The sequence below is a fragment of the Hyla sarda genome, chromosome 3 (assembly GCF_029499605.1).
Source record: "Hyla sarda isolate aHylSar1 chromosome 3, aHylSar1.hap1, whole genome shotgun sequence".
NCBI classification, from domain to species: Eukaryota; Metazoa; Chordata; class Amphibia; order Anura; family Hylidae; genus Hyla; species Hyla sarda.
In genome coordinates, this window is record NC_079191.1 from 165,204,810 (window position 1) to 165,230,335 (window position 25,526).

At 42.2% G+C, this 25,526-nt stretch overlaps 1 protein-coding gene across 1 annotated transcript in view; it reads right to left on the reverse strand.

Annotated features, from left to right (window-relative positions):
- Positions 1-25,526, reverse strand: part of OSTN (osteocrin) — a 100,904-nt gene that overhangs the window by 19,746 nt on the left and 55,632 nt on the right. Inside the window, exons 2-3 of the mRNA XM_056563216.1 lie at positions 12,819-12,905; positions 12,518-12,732 (exon numbers count right to left, since the gene is read on the reverse strand). Of these exons, the coding sequence (XP_056419191.1) occupies positions 12,518-12,732; positions 12,819-12,905 (302 nt within the window). The remainder of the gene's footprint in view (positions 1-12,517; positions 12,733-12,818; positions 12,906-25,526) is intronic.

Consider the following 25,526-nt stretch of genomic DNA (forward strand, 5'->3'; position numbering starts at 1 on the left):
TCCTCTTACCATCGGCAATCGACAGCGGGCACCAGAGGACGGTGGTGCTGCTTCCTGGTATGGCGATCCTAGCCGGTGAGTAGTGTCCTAGCAACATCTGGAGGGCTACAGTTTTCAGACCACTATACAGTGATCTCTAAACTGTAGCCCTCCAGATGTTGCAAAACTACAACTGCCAGCATGCCCAGACAGCTGTTTGGGCATGCTGGAATTTGCAGTTTTGCAACAGCTGGAGGGCTACAGTTTGTAGATCACTGTGCAGTGGTCTCTAAACTGTAGCCCTCTAGATCTTGCAAAACTTCAACTCCCAGTATGCCCACACAGCAGTTTGCTGTCTGATTATGCTGGGATTTGTAGTTTTGCAACACCTGGAGGGCCACCGCTTTGAGATCACTATGCAGTGGTCTCTAAACTGTGGCCCTTCAGATCTTGCCAAACTACAACTCTCAGCATGCCCAAACAGCAAACAGCTGTCTCCTCATGCTGGGAGTTGTAGTTGCGTACCTCCAGCTGTTGCATAACTACATCTCCTAGCATACCCGTCGGCGATCAGTACAAGCTGGGAGTTGTAGTTTTGCAACAGCTGGAGGCACATTGGTTGGAAAATACTCAGCTAGGTAACAGAACATATCTGAAGGTTTTCCAACCAGTGCACCTCCAGCTGTTGCAAACGTACAACTCCCAGCATGCACAGTCTGTCAGTGTATGCTGGGAATTGTAGTTTTGCAACAGCTGGAGGTTTGCCCTCCCCCCATGTGAATGTACAGGGTAGTTTGAGCTGCGTCAAATTTTCTGCCGCAGCGCAAACTCCTAGCAGGAAACTCACCGTAAACCCCCGCCAGTGAGCATGTATCCTAAAAACACTACAGTACACTACACTAACACAATATGAAGGGTAAAACACTACATATACACCCCCTTATACTGTCCCCCTAAATAAAAATGAAAACGTATCGTACGGCAGTGTTTCCAAAACGGAGCCTCCAGCTGTTGCAAAACAAAAACTCCCAGCATTTCCAGACAGCCACTGATTGTCCAGGCATGCTGAGAGTTTAGCAACAGCTGGAAGCACCCTGTTTGGGAATCACTGGCGTAGAATACCCCTATGTCCACCCCTATGCAATCCCTAATTTAGTCCTCAAATTTAGTCCTCACTCTCTCACTTTGGAGCCCTGTCGTATTTCAAGGAAACAGTTTAAGGCCACATATTGGGTATTTCCGTACTCAGGAGAAATTGAGTTACAAATTTTGGGGGCTATTTTTTCTTTTAACCCTTATGAAAATGAAAAGTTGGTGTCTATCCCATGCCCTATACTTTTTATTTTTACAAAAAGGAAAAAAGGAAAAAAAAAGGAAAGGAAAGGAAAGGAAAAAAAAATGATAATTTGTAACGCAATCTCTCCTGAGTACGGAAATATCCCATATGTGGGGGGAAAATGCTCTGCGGGTGCACAACAAGGCTCAGGAGTGAGAGCACACTATGTACATTTGAGGCCTAAATTGGTTATTTGCACAGGGGTGGCTGATTTTACAGTGGTTCTGACAAACACAAAAAAATAAATACCCACATGTGACCCCATTTTGGAAACTACACCCCTCACAGAACGTAACAAGGGGTATAGTGAGCCTTAACACCCCACAGGTGTTTGACAAATTTTTGTTAAAGTTGGATGGGAAAATTTAAAAAATATATATTTTTTCACTAAAATGCTGGTGTTACCCTAAATTTTTCATTTTCAAAAAGGAAAATAGGAAAAAAAGCCCCCCAAAATTTGTTACCCCATTTGTTCTGAGTAAGAACATACCCCATATGTGGATGTAAAATGCTCTGCTTGTGCACTACAATGCTCAGAAGAGAAGGAGCGCCATTGGGCTTCTGGAGAGGAAATTTGTCCGGAATTGAAGGCCACGTGTGTTTACAAAGCTCCCATAGTGCTAGAACAGTGGACCCCCTCACATGTGACCCCATTTTTGAAACTACACCCCTCACGTAATGTAATAAGGGGTGCAGTGAGCATTTACGCCCCACAGGTGTCTGACAGATTTTTGGAACAGTGGTCCGTGAAAATGAAAAATGTAATTTTCCATTTGCACAGCCCACTTTTCCAAAGATCTGTCAAATGCCAGTGGGGTGTAAATGCTCACTGCACCCCTTATTAAATTCTGTGGGGGGTGTAGTTTCCAAAATGGGGTCTCATGTGTGGGGGGTCCACTGTTCTGGTACCACGGGGGGCTTTGTAAACGCACATGGTCCCAGACTTCCATTCAAAAAAATTCTCTCTTCAAAAGCTCAATGGCGCTCCTCCTCTTCTGAACATTGTAGGGCACCAGCAGAGCACTTGACGTCCACACATGGGGTATTTCCATACTTGTAAAAATGAAAAATTTGGGGAAAAACCAGCATTTTAGTAATACATTTTTTTTTTCATTTACACATCCGAATTTAACAAAAAGTTGTCAAACACCTTTGGGGCTCACTATACCCCTTGTTACGTTTCATGATGGGTGTAGTTTCCAAAATAGTATGCCATGTGTTTTTTTTTCTTGTGTTTCTGGTACCATAGGGGCTTCCTAAATGGGACATGCCCCCCAAAAACCATTTCAGCAAAATTCTCTCTCCAAAATCCCATTGTCGCTCCTTCCCTTCTGAGCCCTCTACTGCACCCACCGAACACTTCACATACACATGTGAGGTATTTCCTTACTCGAGAGAAATTGGGTTACAAATTTCGGGGGCTTTTCCTCCTATTACAACTTGTAAAAATTCAAAAACTGGGTCTACAAGAACATGCGAGTGTGAAACACTAAAGGGTTAACAAACTTTCTGAATGTCATTTTAAATACTTTGAGGGGTGCAGTTTCTATAATTGGGTCATTTATGGGGTATTTTTTATATTAAGGCCCTTCAAATCCACTTCAAAACTGAACTGGTTCTCTGAAAAATTCCGATTTTGAAAATTCTGTGAAAAATTGGAAAATTGCTACTGAACTTTGAAGCCCTCTGATGCAAAAAAATAAAGTAGACACATTGTTTATGTGAATAAAGATATCTTTAATTTGGAATATTCATTTTCCTTACAAGCAGAGAGCTTCAAAGTTAGAAAAATTCTAAATTTTTTTTTTCATACAATTTTGGAATTTTTCACCAAGAAAGGATGCTAGTATCGACAAAATTTTACCACTAACATAAAGTAGAATATGTCACGAAAGAACAATCTCGGAATAAGAATGAAAAGTGAAAGCATCCCAGAGTTATTAATGCTTAAAGTGACAGTGGTCATGGGCTTGGTCCTTAACCCCTTAAGGACGCAGGACGTAAATGTACGTCCTGGTGAGGTGGTACTTAACGCACCAGGACGTACATTTACGTCCTAAGCATAACCGCGGGCATCGGAGCGATGCCCGTGTCATGCGCGGCTGATCCCGGCTGCTGATCGCAGCCAGGGACCCGCCGGCAATGGCCGACGCCCGCGATCTCGCGGGCGTCCGCCATTAACCCCTCAGGTGCCGGGATCAATACAGATCCCGGCATCTACGGCAGTTCGCAATTTAAATGAATGATCGGATCGCCCGCAGCACTGCTGCGGGGATCCGATCATTCATAACGCCGCACGGAGGTCCCCTCTCCTTCCTCCGTGCGGCTCCCGGCGTCTCCTGCTCTGGTCTGTGATCGAGCAGACCAAAGCAGGAGATGACCGATAATACTGATCTGTTCTATGTCCTATACACAGAACAGATCAGTATTAGCAATCATGGTATTGCTATGAATAGTCCCCTATGGGGACTATTCAAGTGTAAAAAAAAATGTAAAAAAATGTAAAAGTAAAAGTAAAAAAAAGTGAAAAATCCCCTCCCCCAATAAAAAAGTAAAACGTCCGTTTTTTACTATTTTACCCCCAAAAAGCGTAAAAAACATTTTTTATAGACATATTTGGTATCGCCGCTTGCGTAAATGTCCGAACTATTAAAATAAAATGTTAATGATCCCGTTTATTAAAAAAAAATTATAAAAAATATATTAAAAGTTTTTTATATGCAAATGTGGTATCAAAAAAAAGTACAGATCATGGCACAAAAAATGAGCCCCCATACCGCCACTTATACGGAAAAATAAAAAAGTTAGAGGTCATCAAAATAAAGGGATTATAAACGTACTAATTTGGTTAAAAAGTTTGTGATTTTTTTAAGCGCAACAAGAATATAAAAGTATGTAATAATGGGTATCATTTTAATCGTATTGACCCTCAGAATAAAGAACACATGTAATTTTTACCATAAATTGTACGGCGTGAAAACAAAACCTTCCAAAATTAGCAAAATTGCGTTTTTCGTTTTAATTTCCCCACAAAAATAGTGTTTTTTGGTTGCGCCATACATTTTATGATATAATGAGTGATGTCATTACAAAGGACAACTGGTCGCGCAAAAAACAAGCCCTCATACTAGTCTGTGGATGAAAATATAAAAGAGTTATGATTTTTAGAAGGCGAGGAGGAAAAAATTTAAACGTAAAAATTTAATTGTCTCAGTCCTTAAGGCCAAAATGGGCTGAGTCCTTAAGGGGTTAAGGGGTTAAAGGGTTACTCCACTGGAATTTATTTTTTTTAATCATTTGGTGCCAGAAAGTTAAACAGATTTGTAAATTACTTCTATTTAAAATTCTTTATCCTTCCAGTACTTATCAGCTGCTATTATGATCCACAGGAAGTTCTTTTCTTTTTGATTTTCCTTTCTGTCTGACCACAGTGCTCTCTGCTGACACCTCTGTCCATTTTAGGAACTGTAAAGTGCAGGATAGGTTTTCTAAGGGGATTTGCTCCTAATCTGGACAGTTCCTATAATGGACATATGTGTCAGCAGAGAGCACTGTGGTCAGACAGAAAGGAAATTAAAAAAGAAAAAAAACTTCCTCTTGAACATAAAGCGGCTGATAAATACTGGAAGGATTACGATTTTTTAATAGATGTAATTTACAAATCTGTTGATTTAAAAAAAAAGTATTTTCCAGTGGAGTACCCCTTTAAGGTGAAAATGAGCTGAGTCCCTAAGGGATTAAACACACTTTTGTTGAAAATTTTTGCCCTACTTTAAAAGTGGTACAATAATTAAAAAGTACATAAACATGTTTTTTTTAACCCCTTAAGGACGGAGCCCATTTTGACCTTAAGTACCAGGCTAAATTTATGTTTTTGAACTTTCGTTTTTCCTTCTCCCCTTCTAAAAATCATAACACTTTTAGTTATGCACCTACAGACCCATATAAGGGCTTGTTTTTTGTGTCACCAATTGTACTTTGTAATGACATTAATCATTTAACCCTTTAAGAACACAGGGCATACAGGTACACCCTGATGTCCTGGTACTTAAGGACACAGGACGTACCTGTACGCCCGTGGGAATTCTGGTCCCTGCCGCTCGCCGGGCGGGGACCAGACTGGGATGCCTGCTGCATTCAGCAGGCACCCCGTGCAAACCCCTGCAGATTTGCAATTTGCAGCGATTCCTGGTCAATCGTGTCCCCGGTGACCCGGAAAAAAGGGTGATAGGTGCCGTCCGAGAAAGCACCTATCATCCTTTAGCAGCAGGAGTGGGATGGTGCCACATCACTGGTGCCACCTCACAAATGTCCTAATTTGTAGGCCGTTACTGGCCGACGAATCAGGATTCCTGCTGTGGGAGTGTCCCTGTTATGCAACAGCAGAAGGTACAACTACAAGTCCCAGCATGCCCTTTGATAGTTTGTACATGCTGAGGGTTGTAGTTATGCTACAGCTGGAGGCACATATTTTCTATGAAAAAAGTACCTCCCAAATGGCATGCTGGGAGTTGCAGTAGTGTGCCTCCAGCTGTTGCATAATTACAAGTCCCAGCATGCCCTTCGGCTGTAGGTGCATGCTGAGAGTTGAAGTTTTGCAACAGCTGAAGGAACACTGGTTGTGAAACACAGTTTTATTTTACCTAACTCACAGACCACACATGCTGGGAGTTGTGGTGTTGGAGGCACACTGGTTGCGAAACACTGAGTTAAGTAACAAACTCCCAGTGTTTTACAACCAGTGTGCCTTCAGCTGTTGCATAACTACAACTCCTAGCATGCCCTTTGGCTGTTACTGCATGTTGAGAGTTGTACCTTTTGCAACAGCTGAAGGCACACTGGTTGCAAAACACTGAGTTTATTACCTAACTCAGTGTTTCGCAACCAGTGTGCCTCAAGCTGTTGCAATCGACATCTTCCAGCATGCACTGATAGACCGTACATGCTGGGAGTTGTAGTTTTGCAACAGCTGGAGGCACACTGGCTGCGAAACACTCAGTGTTTTGCAACCAGGGTGCCTCCAGCTGTTGCATAACTACAACCCCCAGCATGCACGGACAGCCAAAAGGCATGCTGGGAGTTGCAGTTTTGCAACAGCTGGAGGTTTGCAGGGTACATTCACACATGTGGGAGTTTAAGGTGAGTTTCTCGCTGCAAATTTGAGATGCAGCAAATTTTCCACTGGAGCTCAAACTCTTAGTGGGAAACTCACTGTCAACCCCCGCCAGCGTGAATGTACCCTAAAAACACTACACTACACTACACAAAATAAAAAGTAAAGCACTACATATACCCGTACACAGTTACCCCCCCCCCCCCCCCAATAAAAATGAAAAACGTCTGGTACGGCACTGTTTCCAAAATGGAGCCTCCAGCTGTTGCAAAACAACAACTCCCAGCCATTGACTGTCCAGGCATGCTGGGAGTTTTACAACAGCTGGAGGCACCCTGTTTGGGAAAAACTGCCATAGGGTAATTTTGGCGAGAGGCAAGTGTAATTTTTGCATCCGGGTCCATCCCTGTGCAAATCCCTTATTTAGGCCTCAAATGTGCATGGCGCTCTCTCACTTTGGAGCCCTGTCGTATTTCAAGGCAACAGTTTAGGGCCACATATAGGGTATTTCCGTACTCGGGAGAAATTGCCTAACACATTTTGGTGGGCTTTTTCTCCTTTTACCACTTATGAAAAGGTAAAGTTGGGGTCTACTTCAGCATGTTATTGTAAAAAAATTATTTTTTACACTAGCATGCTGGTGTTGCCCCATACTTTTCATTTTCACAAGAGGTAAAATGAAAAAAAGACCCCCAAAATTTGTAACGCGATTTCTCCTGAAATACCCCATATGTGGATGTAAAATGCTCTGCGGGCGCACATCATGGCTCAGGAGTGAGAGCAACATGTACATTTTCTCCTATTACCTCTTGTAAAAATGGTAAATTTGGAGAAAAAAATGCATTTTAGTGAAAAAAATGAAATTAATTTACACATGCGACTTTAACGAAAAGTTGTCAAACACCTATGGGGTGTTAAGATTCACTGTACCCCTTGTCATGTGCCAGGGGGGAGATGTAGTTTCAAAAATAGTATGCCATGTGTTTTTTTTTTTTGCTGTTATTTCACCATAGAGGCTTCCTAAATGCGACATGCCCCCCAAAAATCATTTCAGCAAAATTCACTCTTCAAAATCCCATTGTCGCTCCTTCGCTTCTGAGCCCTCTTCTGCGCCCGGAGAGCACTTTACGTTCACATATGAGGTATTTCCTTACTCGAGAGAATTGGGGTTATACATTTTTGGGGACTTTTTTTTCCTTTTGCCCCTTGTAAAAAAAAATAAAACTGGGTCTACAAGAACATGTTAGTGTAAAACATGGAGATTTTGAATTTTTTTTCTTCACTTTGCTGCTATTCCTGTGAAACATCTATAGGGTTAACACACTTAATGTCAATTTGAATACTTTGAGGGGGTGCAGTTTCTATAATGGGGTAATTTATGGGGTATTTCTAATATGAAGTCCCCTCAAATCAACTTCAAAACAAACTGGTCCCTGAAAAACTCTGATTTTGAAAATGTTGTGAAAAATTGCTGCTGAACTTTGAAGCCCTCTGATATCTTCCAGAACTTCCAAAAAATTATGCAAACATAAAGTAGACATATTGTATATGTGAATTAATATAAAATGTATTTAGTATGTCTATTTTCCTTACAAGCAGAGAGCTTCAAAGTTAGAAAAATTCTACATTTTGGAATTTTTCATGAAATTTTGGAATTTTTACCATTAAATGATGCAAGTATCTTTGAAAATTTACCACTATGTTAAAGTAGAATATGTCACGAAAAAACTGTCTTGGAATCAAATTCATAAGTAAAAGCATCCTAGAGTTATTAATGCTTAACCCCTTGGAGATTCAGCTCATTTTCACCTTCAGTACTCATCTCTTTTTTGCAATTCTGACCACTGTCACTTTAAGCATTAATAACTCTGAGATGATTTTACCTTTTATTCTGATGCCGAGATTGTTTTTTTGTGACAAATTCTACTTTAACATAGTATATTTTCGTCGATACTCGCATCCTTTCTTCGTGAAAAAGCCCAAAATTTCATGAAAATTGACATTCCAAATAAATGATATATTGATTCACAAATACAATATCTCTACTTTATGTTGGCATCATAAAGTTGACATGTTTTTACTTTTTGAAGACATTAGAGGGCTTCAAAGTATAGCAGCAATTTTCTAAATTTTCACGAAAAATTCAAAATCTGAATTTTTCAAGGACCAGTTAAGTTTGAAGTGGATTTGAGGGGCCTTTATGTGAGAAATATCCCATAAATGACCCCATTATAGAAACTGCACCCATCAAAGTATGAAAAATGACATGAAGAAAGTTTGTTAACCCTTTAGGTATTTACACAGGAATATCAGCAAAGTGAAGGAGAAAATTCAAAATCTTCATTTGTAACCTAATTTCTCTCGAATAAGGAAATACCACGGGATTTTGGAGAGTGAATTTTACTGAAATTGTTTTTGGGGGGCATGTCACATTTAATTAAGCCCCTATGGTGCAAGAACAGAAAAAAAAAACACATGGCATACTATATTGGAAACTACACCCCTCAAGGTACGTAACAAGGTGTTTGACAACTTTCATAAAAGTCGGATGTGTAAATGAAATAAAATTTTTCACTAAAATGCTGTTTTTTTTCAAAAAATTTTACATTTTTACAAGATGTAATAGGAGAAAATGCCTCCCAAAATTTGTAACCCCATTTGGAAATACCCCATGGGTGTACGTGGAAGTGCTCTGTGGGCCAACTACAATGCTCAGAAGAGAAGGAGCGCCATTGAGCTTTTGGAGAGAGAATTTGTTTGGAATGGAAGTCAGGGGCCATGTGCGTTTGCAAAGCCCCCATGGTACCAGAAGAGTGGCCCACATGTAACCTTATTTTGGAAAGTACACCCCCCCACAGAAGTTAATAAGGGGTGCAGTGAGCATTTACACCCCACTGGCGTTTGACATATCTTTGGAAAAATGGGCTGTGCAAATTAAAAATTAAATTTTTCATTTTCACGGACCACTGTTCCAAAAATTTGTCAGACACCAGTGGGACATAAATGCTCACTGCACCCCTTATTACATTACGTTAGGGGTGTAGTTTCAAAAATGGGGTCACATGTGGGGGGGTCCACTGTTCTAGCACTATGGGAGCTTTGGAATGACACCCCTAACGTAATGTAATAAGGGGTGCAGTGAGCATTTATGTCCCACTGGTGTCTGACAAATTTTTGGAACAGTGGTCCGTGAAAATGAAAAATTTGGGCTTGGGCCATTGGGCTTTTGGAGAGAAAATTTGTCAGGAATTGAAGTCCATGTGTGTCCATTGTTCTGGCACTATGGGGGCTTTGTAAACACACATGGACTTCAATTCCTGACAAATTTTCTCTCCAAAAGCCCAATGGTGCTCCTTCTCTTCTGAGCATTGTAGCACACCCAAAGAGCACTTTACATCCACATATGGGATATGTTCTTACTTGGAAGAAATGGGGTTACATATTTTGGGGGGATTTTTCCCTACTTTCCCTTGTGAAAATGACAAATTTAGGGTAACACACGCATTTTGGTGAACATTTTTTTTTTTCATTTTCCCATCCAACTTTAATGAAAATTCGTCAAACACCTGTGGGATTTTGAGGCTCACTATACTCCTTATTACGTTCCATGAGGGGTGTATTTTCCAAAATGGGGTCACATGGGGGTATTTATTTTGTGCGTTTATGTCAGAACCACTGTAAAATCAGCCACCCCTGTGTTAATCACCAATTTAGACCTCAAATGTACATAATGCGCTCTCATTCCTGAGCCCTGTTGTGTGCCCGCAGAGCATTTTACGCCCACATATGGGGTATTTTCATACTCAGAAGAAATTGCTTTACAAATTTTGGGGGTCTTTTTTTCCTTTTACCTTTTGTGAAAATGAAAAGTATGGGGCAACACCAGCATGTTAGCGTAAAAATTTTTAATTTTTGTTACAATAACATGCTGGTGTAGACCCCAACTTTACCATTTCATAAGGGGTATAAGGGAAAAAAGCCCACCAAAGCTATTTCTCCCGAGTACGGAAATACCCCATATGTGGCAGTAAACTGTTGCCTTGAAATACGACAAGGCTCCTAAGTAAGAAGGCGCCATGTGCATTTGAGGCCTAAATCAGGGATTTGCATAGGGACAAACCCGGATGCAAGAATTACACTTGCCTCCAATACCAAAATTACCCTATGGCCGTCTTTCCCACACAGGGTGGCTCTAGCATGTAGTGTTTTACTTTTTTTTGTGTAGTGTAGTGTAGTGTTTTTAGGGTACATTTACATGGACGGGGGTTTACAGCGAGTTTTCCCGCTGGGAGTTTGAGCTGCAGCGGAAAATTTGCTGCATCTCAAACTTGCAGTGAGAAACTCACTGTAAACCCCCGCCCGTGTGAAGGTACAAACCTCCAGCTGTTGCAAAACTACAACTCCCAGCAAGCCCATTGTCTGTCTGTGCATGCTGGGGGTTGTAGTTATGCAGCAGCTGGAGGCCCACTGGTTGCAAAACACTGAGAGTTTGTTACTTAACTCAGTGTTTCGCAACCAGTGGGCCTCCAGATGTTGCAAAACTATAACTCCCAGCATGTACGGTCTATCAGTGCATGCTGGGAGTTGTAGTTTTCAACAGCTGGAGGCCCACTGGTTGCGAAACACTGAGTTAGGTAACAATCTCTGTGTTTTGCAACCAGTGTGCCTTCAGCTGTTGCTAAACTACAAATCTCAGCATGCACTTACAGCCGAAGGCTATGCTGGGAAAGGTATGCTGGGTATGCCGGCACACAACTGCACCTCCCAGCATGCCCTTTGGCTGTCAGTGCATGCTGGTGGTTGTAGTTATACAACAGCTGGAGGCACTGTTCTTCATAGAAAAAATGTGCCTCCAGCTGTTTCATAACTACAGCTCCAAGCATGCACAAAGTACCAAAAGGCACGATGGGAGTTGTAGTTGTGCCTTATGCCCTTTTGTGCATGCTGGGAGTTGTTGCTAAGCAACAGCAGGAGGCACGGCCTTACCTCCCGCTGCTGCACTCTGTCCTCCTGCCTGCCACCGCCACGGACTGCGCTCCAGGGGACCCGAACTCGCTGGGGATCAGGGGCCTGCTTCAGGTACTGGCACTTCATAACTCCCGGCACCCCCTCTCGCCCCCCGGAGTAGGGGAGGAGCAGGTGCCGTTAGGGACACCCCCACAGCAAGAGTCCTGATTCATCAGCCATTACCGGCCGACAAACCAGGAGGATCCTGCTGCTAAAGGGTGATAGGTGCCATCTCAGACGGCACATATCCCCCTTTTTTTCCGGGTCACTAGGGACCCAATTGACCCGGCAATGCTGCAAATCTCTGACATGGGGCATTCTCAGGACGCCCCAGGGGTTTGCACGGGGTGCCTGCTGAACAGGTACACCCTGGGTCCTTAAGGATTGGGGATGCAGGGCGTATGCCTACGCCCTGCGTCCCCAAGAGGTTGACCCCTTAAGGACCCCTTAAAAAAAGTTTTCCACCGGAGTACCCCTTTAAGAACTTCTGTCTAAAAGCAAACAATCATATTACAGTAATATTTTATTTATATAGTGCCAGCATAATCTGCAGCACTTTCTAATTCTAAGGCCAACAAATATAGACAAATTTAAGACGTGACAAAATTACACACTAAGGGCTCATTCACACGGACGGGTCCGCAGCGGATCCGATGACAATGGACCCTACAGTGCTACCTCCTCTGTGCCTACTCATACCGGCCATCCGCCACTATGAGCTGACACGCTGCAATGTGTGAGTTGCCGCACACATGCGCGGCCAAGAGCTGCCGCGATGTGTGCTAGTATACTGCGCATGTGAGCAGCGACTCACACATCGCAGCGTGTCTGCTCGTAGTGGCGGATTGACGCTATGAGCAGGCACAGAAGAGACAGCACTGTAGGGTCCATTGTCAGAGGATGCGCAGTGTAAAATACTGCGGATCCGTCCGTGTGAATGAGCCCTTAATGTTCAAACAAGAGGTGTGAGGACTCTGTTTGTTAGAGCTCACAGTATATGGGGACTATCTATATATAAGATAATAATATAGAAAATCACAATCTTTACAACCTTTCTCCTGTTGTGTGCTATATACACTTACCTTTGCTTTCCCTTTATTTCAGTGGTGCTTGCAGAAATTCTGTCCAGTGGAGATCCAAATCCAGGGAAACTTCTTTTCTTTTTGGTCTCAATTACATCATTTTCCAGAGAAACTAGTTCATCCAAAAGTAAGAGTTTAGCTGCCAGATCTGCCGACTTCTCTTCATTCGAAACTGTTCGTTGACCAACATCCAAAACTAGTGGAGAGTCAAACCTCTGTTCAATAAAATGTAATGTCAATGGTAAAGAAAAATCCCAAACACATAGTCATTTAAATTTTTCTATAGTACTTACTCCCCTACCTGTAAAGATGCCTCAGTAAGACCAGTCCACTTCAATATAGTAACAGCAAGAAAAAGGTAGACACTCACATTGCTCCAGTCCAGCATCTGTACAGAGAATGGCTAATATTAATAATAAATAATATATCAGGTTTTATATATATATATTACATACATAGAAGATAATAGCCCTCATAACAAATGCTATGTCATCATGGTTGTAAGATTGATTACTCTCTTATTTATCCCATGGAGCAGAGAGGAGACTTGGGCTTCTTCTTTATTCCCTATCCTGGAGACTTGCACAGGTTTACAAGTGGAAGAAGGATTTTGTTACTAGAGAAGGACCTCCTCCTACATTCAGCCCCATAGCCTCCACCTTGTTTGTCTCTATGATGTACAGTATGTAGGTAAAAAAATCTATAATCTAAAATATAAACATAGAGGATGAGGCGTACATAGACAGGTAGCCATATAGTACACAAAAGAGTTTTACCACTAAACATTAAATGTTACTGTGTTTTTCCAAAATGTTGTTAATCTTGGAAAAATATATTCTGGAAACATTTTTATAGTCACTGGCTCCAGATCCACATGAAGTGAAAACTTACATCTAATTCTAATATTTGAGGAAGGCATTTGCTGTATTATATTTTACAAACGTATTAACACATCCTCAAACTTTCATAGTGTACAGTGGCACTGCCATTCACCATAAAATATGTGGATTCAGAACGGCATCATTTCTGCGAATAATATAACTAACAATACAATAGTTTAGGAAATTTTAGTTTTCATTAAAGGGGTTGTCCAGTAAAGATGATCTAATCCCCTATCCACAGGATCTCTGGAATGGGACCCCGGGTCTCAATGAGAGTGCATGTGTTACGCCGAGCGCTCCGGGTCCCTGCTCCTCCCCGGTGCGCTTGCGGCATTCTCCTCTCTGCAGCGCTCCGGTCAGACCCGCTGACTGGGAACGCTGCACTGACACTGCCGACAGGGATGCGATTCGCATAGCGGGACGCGCCCGCTTGCGGATCTCATCTCAATCCACCTACCTGTCCCGGTCCCCGGCTGTCACGTCCTGGCGCGCGCGGCTCCGCTCTCTAGGGCGCGCGCGCCAGCTCTCTAAGATTTAAAGGGCCAGTGCACCACTAATTGGTGCCTGGCCCAATCAGTGTAATTAGCTCCCACCTGTTCCACGCCTTTATAACCTCCCTTCCCCTACCCAGCATTGCCGGATCTTGTTGCCCTTGTGCCTAGTGAAAGCGTTTCCTGTGATTGCCTTACCAGTGTTTCCAGACCTTCTGCCGTTACCATTGACTACGAACCTTGCCGCCTGCCCTGACCTTTTGCTACGTCTGACCTCGCCTCTGTCTAGTCCTTCTGTCCCACGTCTTCTCAGCAGTCAGCGAGGTTGAGCCGTTACCGGTGGATACGACCTGGTTGCTACCGCCGCAGCAAGACCATCCCGCTTTGCGGCGGGCTCTGGTGAATACCAGTAGCAACTTAGACCCGGTCCACCGGTACGGTCCACGCCAATCCCTCGCTGACACAGAGGATCCACATCCAGCCTGCCGAATCCTAACAGCATGCTGTAGATGGCACACGCCCTGTTTATTTGTATGGGAGCGCCAGAGATGCACGAGGGCTGGACTCTGGTGCTCCTATACAAATGAATTGTGTGTGTGCCGTCTACAGCATGCACTCTCATTGAGAGCTGGGATTCTGTACTGGAAATCGCTGGGGGTCCCAGCAGTTGGACACTCCATGATCAGATTCTTTTCACTTATTCTGTGAATAGAGGACGAGATCATTTTCATCGAACAACCCCTTTAACAGTTTTAGAAACAAAAATGTTTAAATACCATTACATACCCTTGCTTAGTAATGTCTAGGTTTATTCTGAAGGGTGGAATTTCATTATCACTATCATTTAAAAATGTTTTGTCATAGAGACATGTCAAAATGGGAGTCTATGGGAGGGGGCGTGACACTGTAACGCCCCCTCCTATAAACTTGCATTGATGGGGCGTGGCTGTGACGTCACAAGCGTCCGACGCTGAACCTGACACTCTAAAGGAACGCCAGGTGCAGCACAGAGTTCACGGGGGTCCCCAGCAGCGGGACCCCTGCGATCAGATATCTTATCTTATCCTTATCTTTATCTTATCCCCTATCTTATCCTTTGAATAGGGGTTAAGATGCCTACTCACCAGTCCTGAACAGTGAAACCACCTCTCTATAACAGAAATAGGTAGCCAGTGGTACGATGAAAAATTCTGTTTATTCAGATCCCATAAAACCGCATGCAAGCGGGACTTAGCCAGGTAACAAACAACCAATGATCAGCGTGGACGCGTTTCGGGTATGCACCCTTTGTCTCAGCACACCCTTTGTCTTATTACATAGGTACGTAAAAATTACTTTTCCATACACCTATTTCTATGTTTTTGTTTTATATGTGTCATGCTAGGAACATTTATTTTGCTGTTGTCGTTTTTTGTGTATTGGATGAAAATTCTTAACTTATACAAAAAAAAGACTTTACAAAAAAAAAGATTACTTTTTCAACCTAGATAATTCTTTTTAAAATGTCATTTTAGAAATAAATTCAGCTATTTTTGATGTTAGAAAACAAAGCAGTTTGTAGTCAGATTGTGTGATTCTAAAGTCATAATTGAAGATTTTCATGTCTTCCCATAAACCATCAGTAGAGGAGATTAAAGGGGTACTTCCCTGGAAAACCTTTTTTTTTTTTTTTTTTATCAACTGGTGCCAGAAAGTTAAACAGATTTGTAAATTACTTCTATTTAAAAATCTTAATCCTTCCAGCTATGTGCTCCACAGGAAGTTCTTTTTTTAATTTCCTTTCTGTCTGACCACAGTGCTCTCTGCTGACACCTCTGTCCATTTTAGGAACTGTCCAGAGCAGGAGCAAATCCCTATAGCAAACCTCTCCTACTCTGGAAATGAACAGAGGTGTCAGAAGAGAGCACTGTGGTCAGACAGAAAGGAAATTCAAAAAGAAAATAACTTTTTGTGGAGCACATGGCAGCTGATAAGTACTGGAAGGATTAATATTTTTAAATAGAAGTAATTAACAAATCTGTTTAACTTTCTGGCACCAATTGATTTAAAAATATATATGTTTTCCAGGTGAGTACTCCTTTAACATCTTGATCTGTTGCTCTGTTAAAACTTGCAGGATTAGTTTTGTAAACTTTTCCATATTAGTTCATTGAAGTTTTCAGATCACCAGCAGCTGTTAAGTGATAATGGTTTCCCCTTATATTTAGTTCTCTTGATTGGTGGAGAAGAGACTCTGAATCCAACAAGCATAAAATGATGGCATATTCTAGCGATATACCCTGGTGTACAAGAGGGCAGTTTCAAGGTTTTTACTGCCACTTGAGCTACTTTCATCTGTATACAGGGGGGGGGGGGGGGGATGTTTCTGAAGGGGGGCACTTTAGTTCTCTTTTTTTCTTTTGCAATGTAATTTGCTTTTTTTTTTTTTAAATTAAAGATTACCTGTCATCAACTAAACTTTCCCTGATCCCCCTCCCCATCTGTCCCTTACTCTAACTATGCCTATCCCTGTGTTTATTGAGGTTTAACCACTACAATGTGAGCGGGCTCAGCAACATCAATTAGAAGAGGGGTGCTGCTATACGTATCAATTGTAGTACAGTATCCAGAAAGAAAAAGAAACACGCAAAACAGCGCACACCCTTAAATATCAAAAAGTACTCTTTATTAATACATGAATCAAAAAAACAGACAAGATTCTTAAAAACATTTAAAACAGGCCTAAAGCGGCCAAAGCACAAAACAGGGTGAGCCCCCTCAACAAAGGAACCCCACCCAGGGCACCTGCCTATTACAGTACATCAATATCGTCACTATGTCATACAAATAAGCTACCGCATAACACTATATTCATCACAACAGCCCATATACAACCTGTATTCTCATGTAGCAAGTGATGATGAAGTGACACAGGACGGTTAGTGGAGGTGTTACCAGGCAAGTGCCCCCCTAAAGACCCCACGCGTTCCGTTGCCCGTCGGCAACTTCCTCAGGGGTGTTGTGCTTCTATTTCCTTACATCTGTAATGTTTATTGAGGTTTAAAACGCTGTAAGAAATACCTTTTTTTTTATCCCTCTTCATTAGCTCAGGAGCACTGTCTTTCTGAGGGGTGGAAGGAGGCGGGTCCCGGCAGGCATGATGTCACATGAAGCCTGGCTGGGACTCTGCTTTTGCCAGTCTTCCTGTATGCTGCTCTCCCTCTGCAGCAGTGTTTCCCAACCAGGGTACCTCCGGCTGTTGCAATACTACAACTCCAAGCATGCCCAGACAGCCAACAGCTGTCCGGGCATGCTGGGAGTTGTAGTTTTGCAACAGCTGGAGGCACCCTGGTTCGGAAACACTGCTCTTCAGTGTGCATACAAAACTAAGTAAGGGGAGGGACAGCAGCCTCTGTCTCTCTCTCTCCTGTGTCTCTCTGCACTAAAAAGTCAATGCTGAAAACCAGGGGCGGTGGGAGCAATTACAGAGACAGTAATTAAGATGAATGTCAGGGGGGGGGGGGGGGGGCACAGAGCAGGGAGTGCAGTGAGATAATGCAATGTATAAGATAATGTGTGGTGAGGGGCAGGGAGAACACAGAGCAGGGGGGAGGGGGAGCTTGTAGCTCACAGTGCTGCTCCAGGCTGGGAGCGAGTCCTGAGCTGAGAGTACTGAACATCCTGTGGAAGGACCAAAGCCCTTTCAGCATTAGTCCTAAAAGCTGTACACTTACTATGAAAAGCATAGGAAGCTGCCTGCAGACCAGGCATAGAAGAGAGACCCCTAGTGGCCAAAAGTATAAAAAACAACTGGTATAAATATGAATATTTTTTTAATGAAGATATATTACAATATGTCTTCATTAATGATTATGAACAACATATTAAAAGTTTTTGTTGATGAAAGGTACTCTTTAAGTATATTTTACTATATTTAAAGGAAAACAGTCAGCAGAGTCACCCACACTAACCAGTGATACTGTCTGGTATTGCGGGTGATACTGATAAAAACGATGTCTACCATGCCCGCATCCATTGCTCTGTTATCCTCATTTTTCAAAATATGCAAATGAGCAACAATTGGCATGGCCAGAGTTACAATCCTTCTCTAGAGCACTGTGACATCAGCTCTGTTTGTTCAGCGCTCGGGCCGGCTGATCAGTATTCATTGCCTTCCTCTGCCTCTCCCCGCTCTGTATTATCATCTACTGCGCATGTACAGCTTCCTGGGTACACCCGGAAGCGGCCTCAGCGTAGCTTCATAGTGGGTCTTAAAGTGTGTCTCCAGCTGTTGAAAAACTACAACTCCCAGCATGCCCAGACAGCCAAATGCTGTCCGGACATGCTGGGAGTTGTAGCTTTGCAAAAGCTAGATACGCACTGTTTGGTAGAGATACATACATAAACACATAGGGGGACATTTATCATTGGGTTTACACCACTTCAATGTACTATGGTAAATGTCCCTGCAAATTTTGCGCAATAGCATTTTTTTGCGCAATTTTTGTAGAACATCTTTTAAAGTTATCTACTGTTTGGTGCACTGTACCCCACTTTTTGCAGGAGAGATGTATTTATTATTTGCGTAAATTAAATTTAGAAGTGTTTTTTTTTTTTTTTTTGCGCAAACCTACACCACCTAATAGGACAGGTTTAAAAAGTCTCAGATGCCAGAGCACAAAGCTTAAACCTAAAATTTATCGAGTCCTGTGCACCCTTTTGGTAAATTTTGAACAACTGTGCAAACAATACACCAAGCAAACAGGGGTAAAATCTTTACTACCTTACACCAACATTGATAAATGTCCCCAATACAGTACACGGTAGACTAAAATACAGAGCACTCTGGAGGCAAAGGAAGGCAATGAATATAGATTAGCCTGGCCGAGCGCTGAACAATCGCTGAGCGCTGATGTCACAAGGATCGTAATACCGCCCATGCCACTTGCTGCTCACTTGAATATTCTGAAAAATTCAAATATTGGAAGAAAGGAGCGACAGATCCGGGCATGGTGGACTTCTTTTTAATCAGAGTCACCCGCACTACCAGCCAGTACCACTGGTTAGTGTGGGTGACTCTGCTGACAGTTTTCCTTTAACTACAGTTAAAGGAAACCTGTCATCAGTTTTATGCTGCCCAAACCACAGGTAGTATAAAGCTGGTGCAGTCATTGCGTTTGTGGGACACTATGAATTACATTGAGACACCCAGGTGTTTCAGAGTAATTATAATTTTAAAATGCCGCCATGACCCAGGTACTAGTCCTTAGGGTGGGTCCTGTGACTTGTTACCCTGGTCCTTGTGCAAAATATAGCTGGGAAAATAGTGGGGAAACAAAAAAACATATTTAAACAACCACCTCTCAAAATCTGAAACATTGTGCTGGTTGTTTAAAAAATAAATCCTTTTTTTCCCCCCAAACTTCCTAGATTCAAAATAAATTTGTTAAAAATACTCCACTATTTTACGTGTTCAGTTGGTTAAGATGTTGGGCTGGAATGGTTTGGAAGGGAGAATGGCTGGGGGGGAGGGGGGTCTAAATGTATGTATGGTGTGTATATGTATGATGTGGAGGGGGGGCAGGTGTATGTATGATATGTGTATGCATGATGTGTGTATGTATCATGTGTGCATGTAGGTATGCTGTGTGTTTGTAGGATGTGTGTATGTATGATGTATATAATGTATGTATAAGGCTTCTTTCACACTGCCCCATTGCTCCGTCATGAACGGCCATCAAACTGTCTTTTTTTGCAACTTTGACAGCCATCAAACAGTGGGTCCCGAAGGACTCATTATAGTCAATGGGGTCTGTCGGTCTCCGCTGTTTTTCAGCAAGAGTAGTGGGAGGAGAAAACATTGCATGATGTATTTTTACTCCCGCTATTTTCCCCGGCAGCCCCAACAGCCCAGACAGCTGTCACACTGCCGCGTGACAACGGTAGTGTGAAAGGGGCCTAATAGATGTGTGTATGTATGATGTGTGTATGTTTGCATTTATGTAATGCATGTATAATAGATGTGTTTGTGCTAGATGTATGTATGCTTGAATAATGTGTGCATGTATGTATTATGTGCGTAAATGTATGATGTGTGTGTATGTATGATGTGTGTATGTCTGTATGATAGATGTGCGTATGTATGATAAATGTGTGTGGGGGCTGCAACTATATACTGGGGACTTCAACTTAATAAAGGGGGGCAGCCATCTACAATGGGACCTACCTACAGGGAGTAACCCCTACTTATAGGAGGCTGCTACTGCCTACTGGGAGTAAATACTAACAGGTATCTACATAGGGACCTACCTACAGGCACTTACCTACTCGGGGCACCTCGGTAATGGGGGAAAGGGTGTGAAGGGATCTTCTTAATGGGAGATACCTACCTACTCTTTCCCCAATTCCCATATCTACTTACTCTACTGTGTGAGAATCCAAGGGTTTATTATTACTGTATGGAGTGCTATAGGTGCTTAAAGAGAAGGATCCTAAAATGTTTGTCTGGCAGGTTCTGTGGAGACAAACTGTGGATGGAAGAATCGGCATGATAGTCTGGGCCAGATGGAGAAAAAAAAAGGGAAAGTGAATGACTCAGATCACAGACTACGTCACCTGGTGTAACTGTATGTTATCACTCATATGGTCTGTAGAGCCGAGGTCACTACTATATCGTCACTGTATGGGGGGATATTAGTCTGTTTACAGTGGTTTTATTCAGTATCAGTATGGTAATATTATCCTAACATTATATGGTGGTAATGGTCATTTTGTTGCAGCATTATTTGTCCCTTTTATAGTGGTATTATTGGCGATAATGCTCTGTGTATAGTGGTTTTATTGGCGATTCTGGTCTGTGTACAGTGGTTTTATTCAGTATCAGTATGGTAATATTATCCCGTCATTATATGGTGGTAATGGTAGTGGTCATATTATGGCGGTATTATTTGTCCCTTTTATAGTGGTATTATTGGCGATAACGCTCTGTGTATAGTGGTTTTATTGGTGATCCTGTTCTGTGTACAGTGGTTTATTTAGAATCAGTATGCTGGTATTATCTCATCACTTTATGGTGGTAATGATGGTGGTCATGGTGTGGTGCCCCTTGTATAGTGGTGATAATGGTCTCTGTATAGTGCTTTTTAGTCATATTATCCCGTCATTATATGGTGGTAATGGTCATAGTGTGGCGGTATTATCTGTCCCTTGTATAGTAGTGTCAATTGGTGATAGTAGTCTGTGTACAGTGATAGTAGTGGTGTTAATGGTGATATTGGTCTAACATCTTATCCCCTATCCTTTGCATAGGGGATAAGATGTGTGCAGCAGAGTACTTCTTTAACTTCTTAAGGACCCAGGACGTATGAGTACGTCCTGGGTCCCGGTCCTGCGATATAACGCGGGGTCACACGGTGACCCCGCATCATATCGCGGCGGGCCCGGCGTCATAGTGAAGCCGGGACCCGCCTCTAATAGCGCGCGCCACTGATCGCTGTGCCGCGCGCTATTAACCCTTTAGCCGCGCGCTCAAAGCTGAGCCGCGCGGCTAAAAACGAAAGTGAAAGTTGCCGGTTAGCTCAGGGAGCTGTTCGGGATCGCCGCGGTATAATCGCGGCATCCTGAACAGCCGTAGCACAGGAGGAGGTCTTCTTACCTTCTCCTGTGCTGTCCGATCGCTGAATGAATGCTTCAAGCCTGAGATCCAGGCTTGAGCATTCAATCGCCGAAAACACTGATTGATCCATTCCTATGGAGATGGATCAATCAGTGTAAAAGATCAGTACATGCAATGTTATAGCCCCCTATAGGAGCTATAATATTGCATTAAAAAAGTGTAAAAAAATCATTAACTCTTTCAATTATCCCTTCCCCTAATAAAAGTGTGAATCACCCGGCATTTCCAAAAATACAAAAAACATTATGTAAATAATAATAAAAATAAACATATGTGGTATCGCCGCGTGCGGAAATGTCCTAATTATAAAAATATACTGCTTTTTAAACCGCTCGTTCAATGGCGTACGCGCAAAAAAATTCCAAAGTCCAAAATAGAGCATTTTTGATCAGTTTTTATACCACAAAAAAAGTGAATAAAAAGTGATCAAAAAGTCTGATCAGAACAAAAATGGTACTAATAAAAACTTCAGATGACGGCGCAAAAAATGAGTCCTCAAAGCGCCCTGAACACAGAAAAATAAAAAAGTTATAGGGGTCAAAAGATGACCATTTTAAACGTATAAATTTTCCTGCATGTATTCATGATTTTTTTCGGAAGTGATACAAATTCAAACCTATACAAGTAGGGTATCATTTTAACCGTATGGACCTACAGAATAAAGATAAGGTATTATTTTTGACAAAAAATGTACTGCGTAAAAACAGAAGCCCCCAAAACTTACAAAATAGTGTTATTTCATCAATTTTGTCGCACATTGATTTTTTTTCCCGTTTCACCGTAGATTTTTGGGTAAAATGACTAATGTCATTACAAAGTAGAATTAATTACGCAAAAATTAAGCCATTATATATAATTTTAGGTGCATTTTTTTAAGTTAAGGAGGAAAAATTTAAAATGAAAAAAACGGAAAAAGCCCGGGTCCTTAAGGGGTTAAAGAGGCAGGGATTTTTCATTTTTGCACTTTAGTTTTTTTCCTCCTAGCCTTTTAATGTTTTGAATTACCCACCTACCCATATGGGGCTGGTTTTTCCCACCAACAATTGCACTTTGTAATGACTTCACGCGTAATAGATGGGAAAAAAGTAAGGGGGTGTTAGAAAAGTGTGGAGACTAAGCTGTTTGTCTCTCGTTCTTGAGAGATTAGTTGTGGTTGGAAGAAATCATCCTGGCGGTCTTTGCTAGGTGGACATGCTAAAGGGAAAGTCATTAACTTCAATCAGAGAAGATGTCGCAGGATGTAACTGCACTGTAATCGCTTAGACGGTCTGCAGAGACCTTGGTATTTACCACTATATGGGGAAATATCGGTCTGTGTATATAGTGTATTTGTTAAAAGGGTACTCCGCTTGAAAAGTTTTTTTTATCGAAGTCAACTGGTGCCAGAAAGTTAGACAGATTTGTAAATTACTTCTATTAAAAAATCTTAACCCTTCCAGTACTTATCAGCTGCTGTATGCTCCACAAGAAGTTATTTTCTTTTCGAATTTCCTTTCTGTCTGACCACAGTGCTCTCTGCTGACACCTCTGTCCATGTTCGGATCTGTCCAGAGCAGGATAGGTTTGTTATGGGGATTTGATACTACTCTGGATGGTTCCTAAAATGGACAGAGGTGTCAGCAGAGTGCACTGTGGTCAGGCAGAAAGGAAATTAAAAAAGAAAAGAACTTCCTGTGGAGCATACAGCATCTGATAAGTACTGGAATGATTAAGATTTTTTAATAGAAGTCATTTACAAATCTGTTTAACTTTCTGGCACCAGTTGATAAAAAAAAAAGAAAAAAAGAAGAAGACATTTTTCCAGTGGAGTACCCCTATAAGTAGTAATATAATGATATGTGGTCATGCTGAGAGGTAATTGTTTATTTTTTTATTTTTATATTTTTTAAATAAAATAACTTCAATCAATCTTAATGACAAAGTTAACTTGTTGTGATCAGTGTTATAAGTTCTAATAAGTTTAAATACTATGTAACCCCTTAAGGACATATGACACACAGTTATGGAATGGTAACTGTAATGTCAGTGCTCCGGTCAGACACGCTGGCCGTGAGCGCTCTCCTGTCATGTCCCTGCTGTTGATGGGTCTGGGATTCGAATCGCGGAACACACCCGCATGCGAGTCCCAGCCTGTCACTCTCCTCCCTGGTCTTCCGTGTTCTCAGCCCCAGTGTGTGTGCCCCCGCCACCTAGGGTGGGCATGCGTCGGAGCTCTTACATTTAAAGGGCCAGTACTCCCTTCATTAGTGAATTCACCTGCACCTTCTCTTATAAGTATCAGTTCCTTCCATGACTCACTGGTAGATCTTTGTTGCCCTATTGCCTGAGAGAAAGCTTCTGTGTTCCATTGTTCCTGTTATCCGTGTACCTTACCCTAGTTCCATGTCCTTACCCTGCTACTGTGCCACCAGTCCTGTCCACCAGTTATCCTGACCACATCTTGTCTGTATCCTTCTGTGCCATGCTTCATCCCAGCAACCTGTGTGGATGGGTCATGCCAGGGGTTGCGACCTGGGTGCCGCCTGCTGCAGCAAAACCATCCCGCTTTGAGGCGGGTTCTGTTGAAAACCAGCGGCACCATAAACTCCGCTCTCTGGCATGGCTCACGTCATCATCCCCACAGGCCCAGGGGATCCACCACCTGTCGTGACCCTAACAGTAACCTTGGCCTTAGCGATCCGTGCAGTAAGGCTATGTTCACACAATAGAATGTCCACACGGAGAATCTCCAGGCGGACATTCTGCAAACTGGAACCGCACGAAGAATGAACAGGTTTATTCTATGTGCAGACACAGAAGATTGAATTTCCGTGCTGGAAACATCTGGCATGGAAATTTTGCCATGTGCACAGTGCAGCACAATCCTGTTGAATTCAACTGGACTCTGCTGCAGTGGAATTTCCATGTGGACATACCAAGAGAAATTCCCCAAGGAAATTTCAACATGTGAACATAGCCTTACTGTACATCACGCAGTTACTGTTACACAGGAGCTGAGCTCCCTTCATAGACGGTGAGTGTCAGCTGCCAACACTTGCTCTCAATGAATGACATCAGCTATCATGCTGGTTCATTTAACCCTTAAATGCCATGATCGATAGCCATGTTTCAATTTGTTCAGACTGATGTAAAATGACTTTAGTGATTCTGTATGGCGGCATAAAAACTACAGCTCCCAGTACAAAAAAATAGCTCTCACACAGGTCTGTAGGTAGAAAAATAAAAAAGTTATAAAGGTCAGAATATGGCAATTGTAAGCAAAGTTTTACTTTTTCTTTAAGTAGTAAAATAAAACAAAAGCTATAGAAATCATTGTTATTGTATTGACCCACAAATTAAAGGTAACATGTTAATTTTACTGTACAGTGCCCTGCGTAAAACAGATCCATAAACAACTAAGCTTGCAGGACTACGCTGTTTGTGCAACCCCCATTAAAGTTAGACAAATTGTGTAACTTACCCGCTACAGCTGTTTACTTTTAATAAGACAGGACGAGACTGTAACAAAACAAGAAATCTTACTAAAGTTTTTCTAGCTTTTATCACAGTAGAGTCCAGTCATTTTTTTTAAACAGCTGAGAATGTTTTAAAATAAAATCCTGCCCATCCCTACTCTCTTGCTACTTTGAATATGTGGACATGTGACCACAGTAGCAAAATCAATGGAGGAATGTCAAATATAGCACATTGATACAGCATCTTGGGTCATAAGAAATACTGCGTAAGGCCATGTGTAACTTTGTATGTGGAGCAGGGACTCTTGTCAAAATCTGACAGTAAATCCCTGTCCCACTTACTGTAAGTACATTTGCTTGTCTAGGCGTTGGCAATCTGGCAGGCTTTTACTTGTGCCTCACCAGATACAGCCACGGGCCTGGGGAGTCCTCAAAAATAGCAATGATTCTCTGTGCAAAACCCCATGACCAGAGAGTCTGCTAACATTGTCCCAGCCCCTATTTCTCCTTTCAAAGCACACTAAGCTG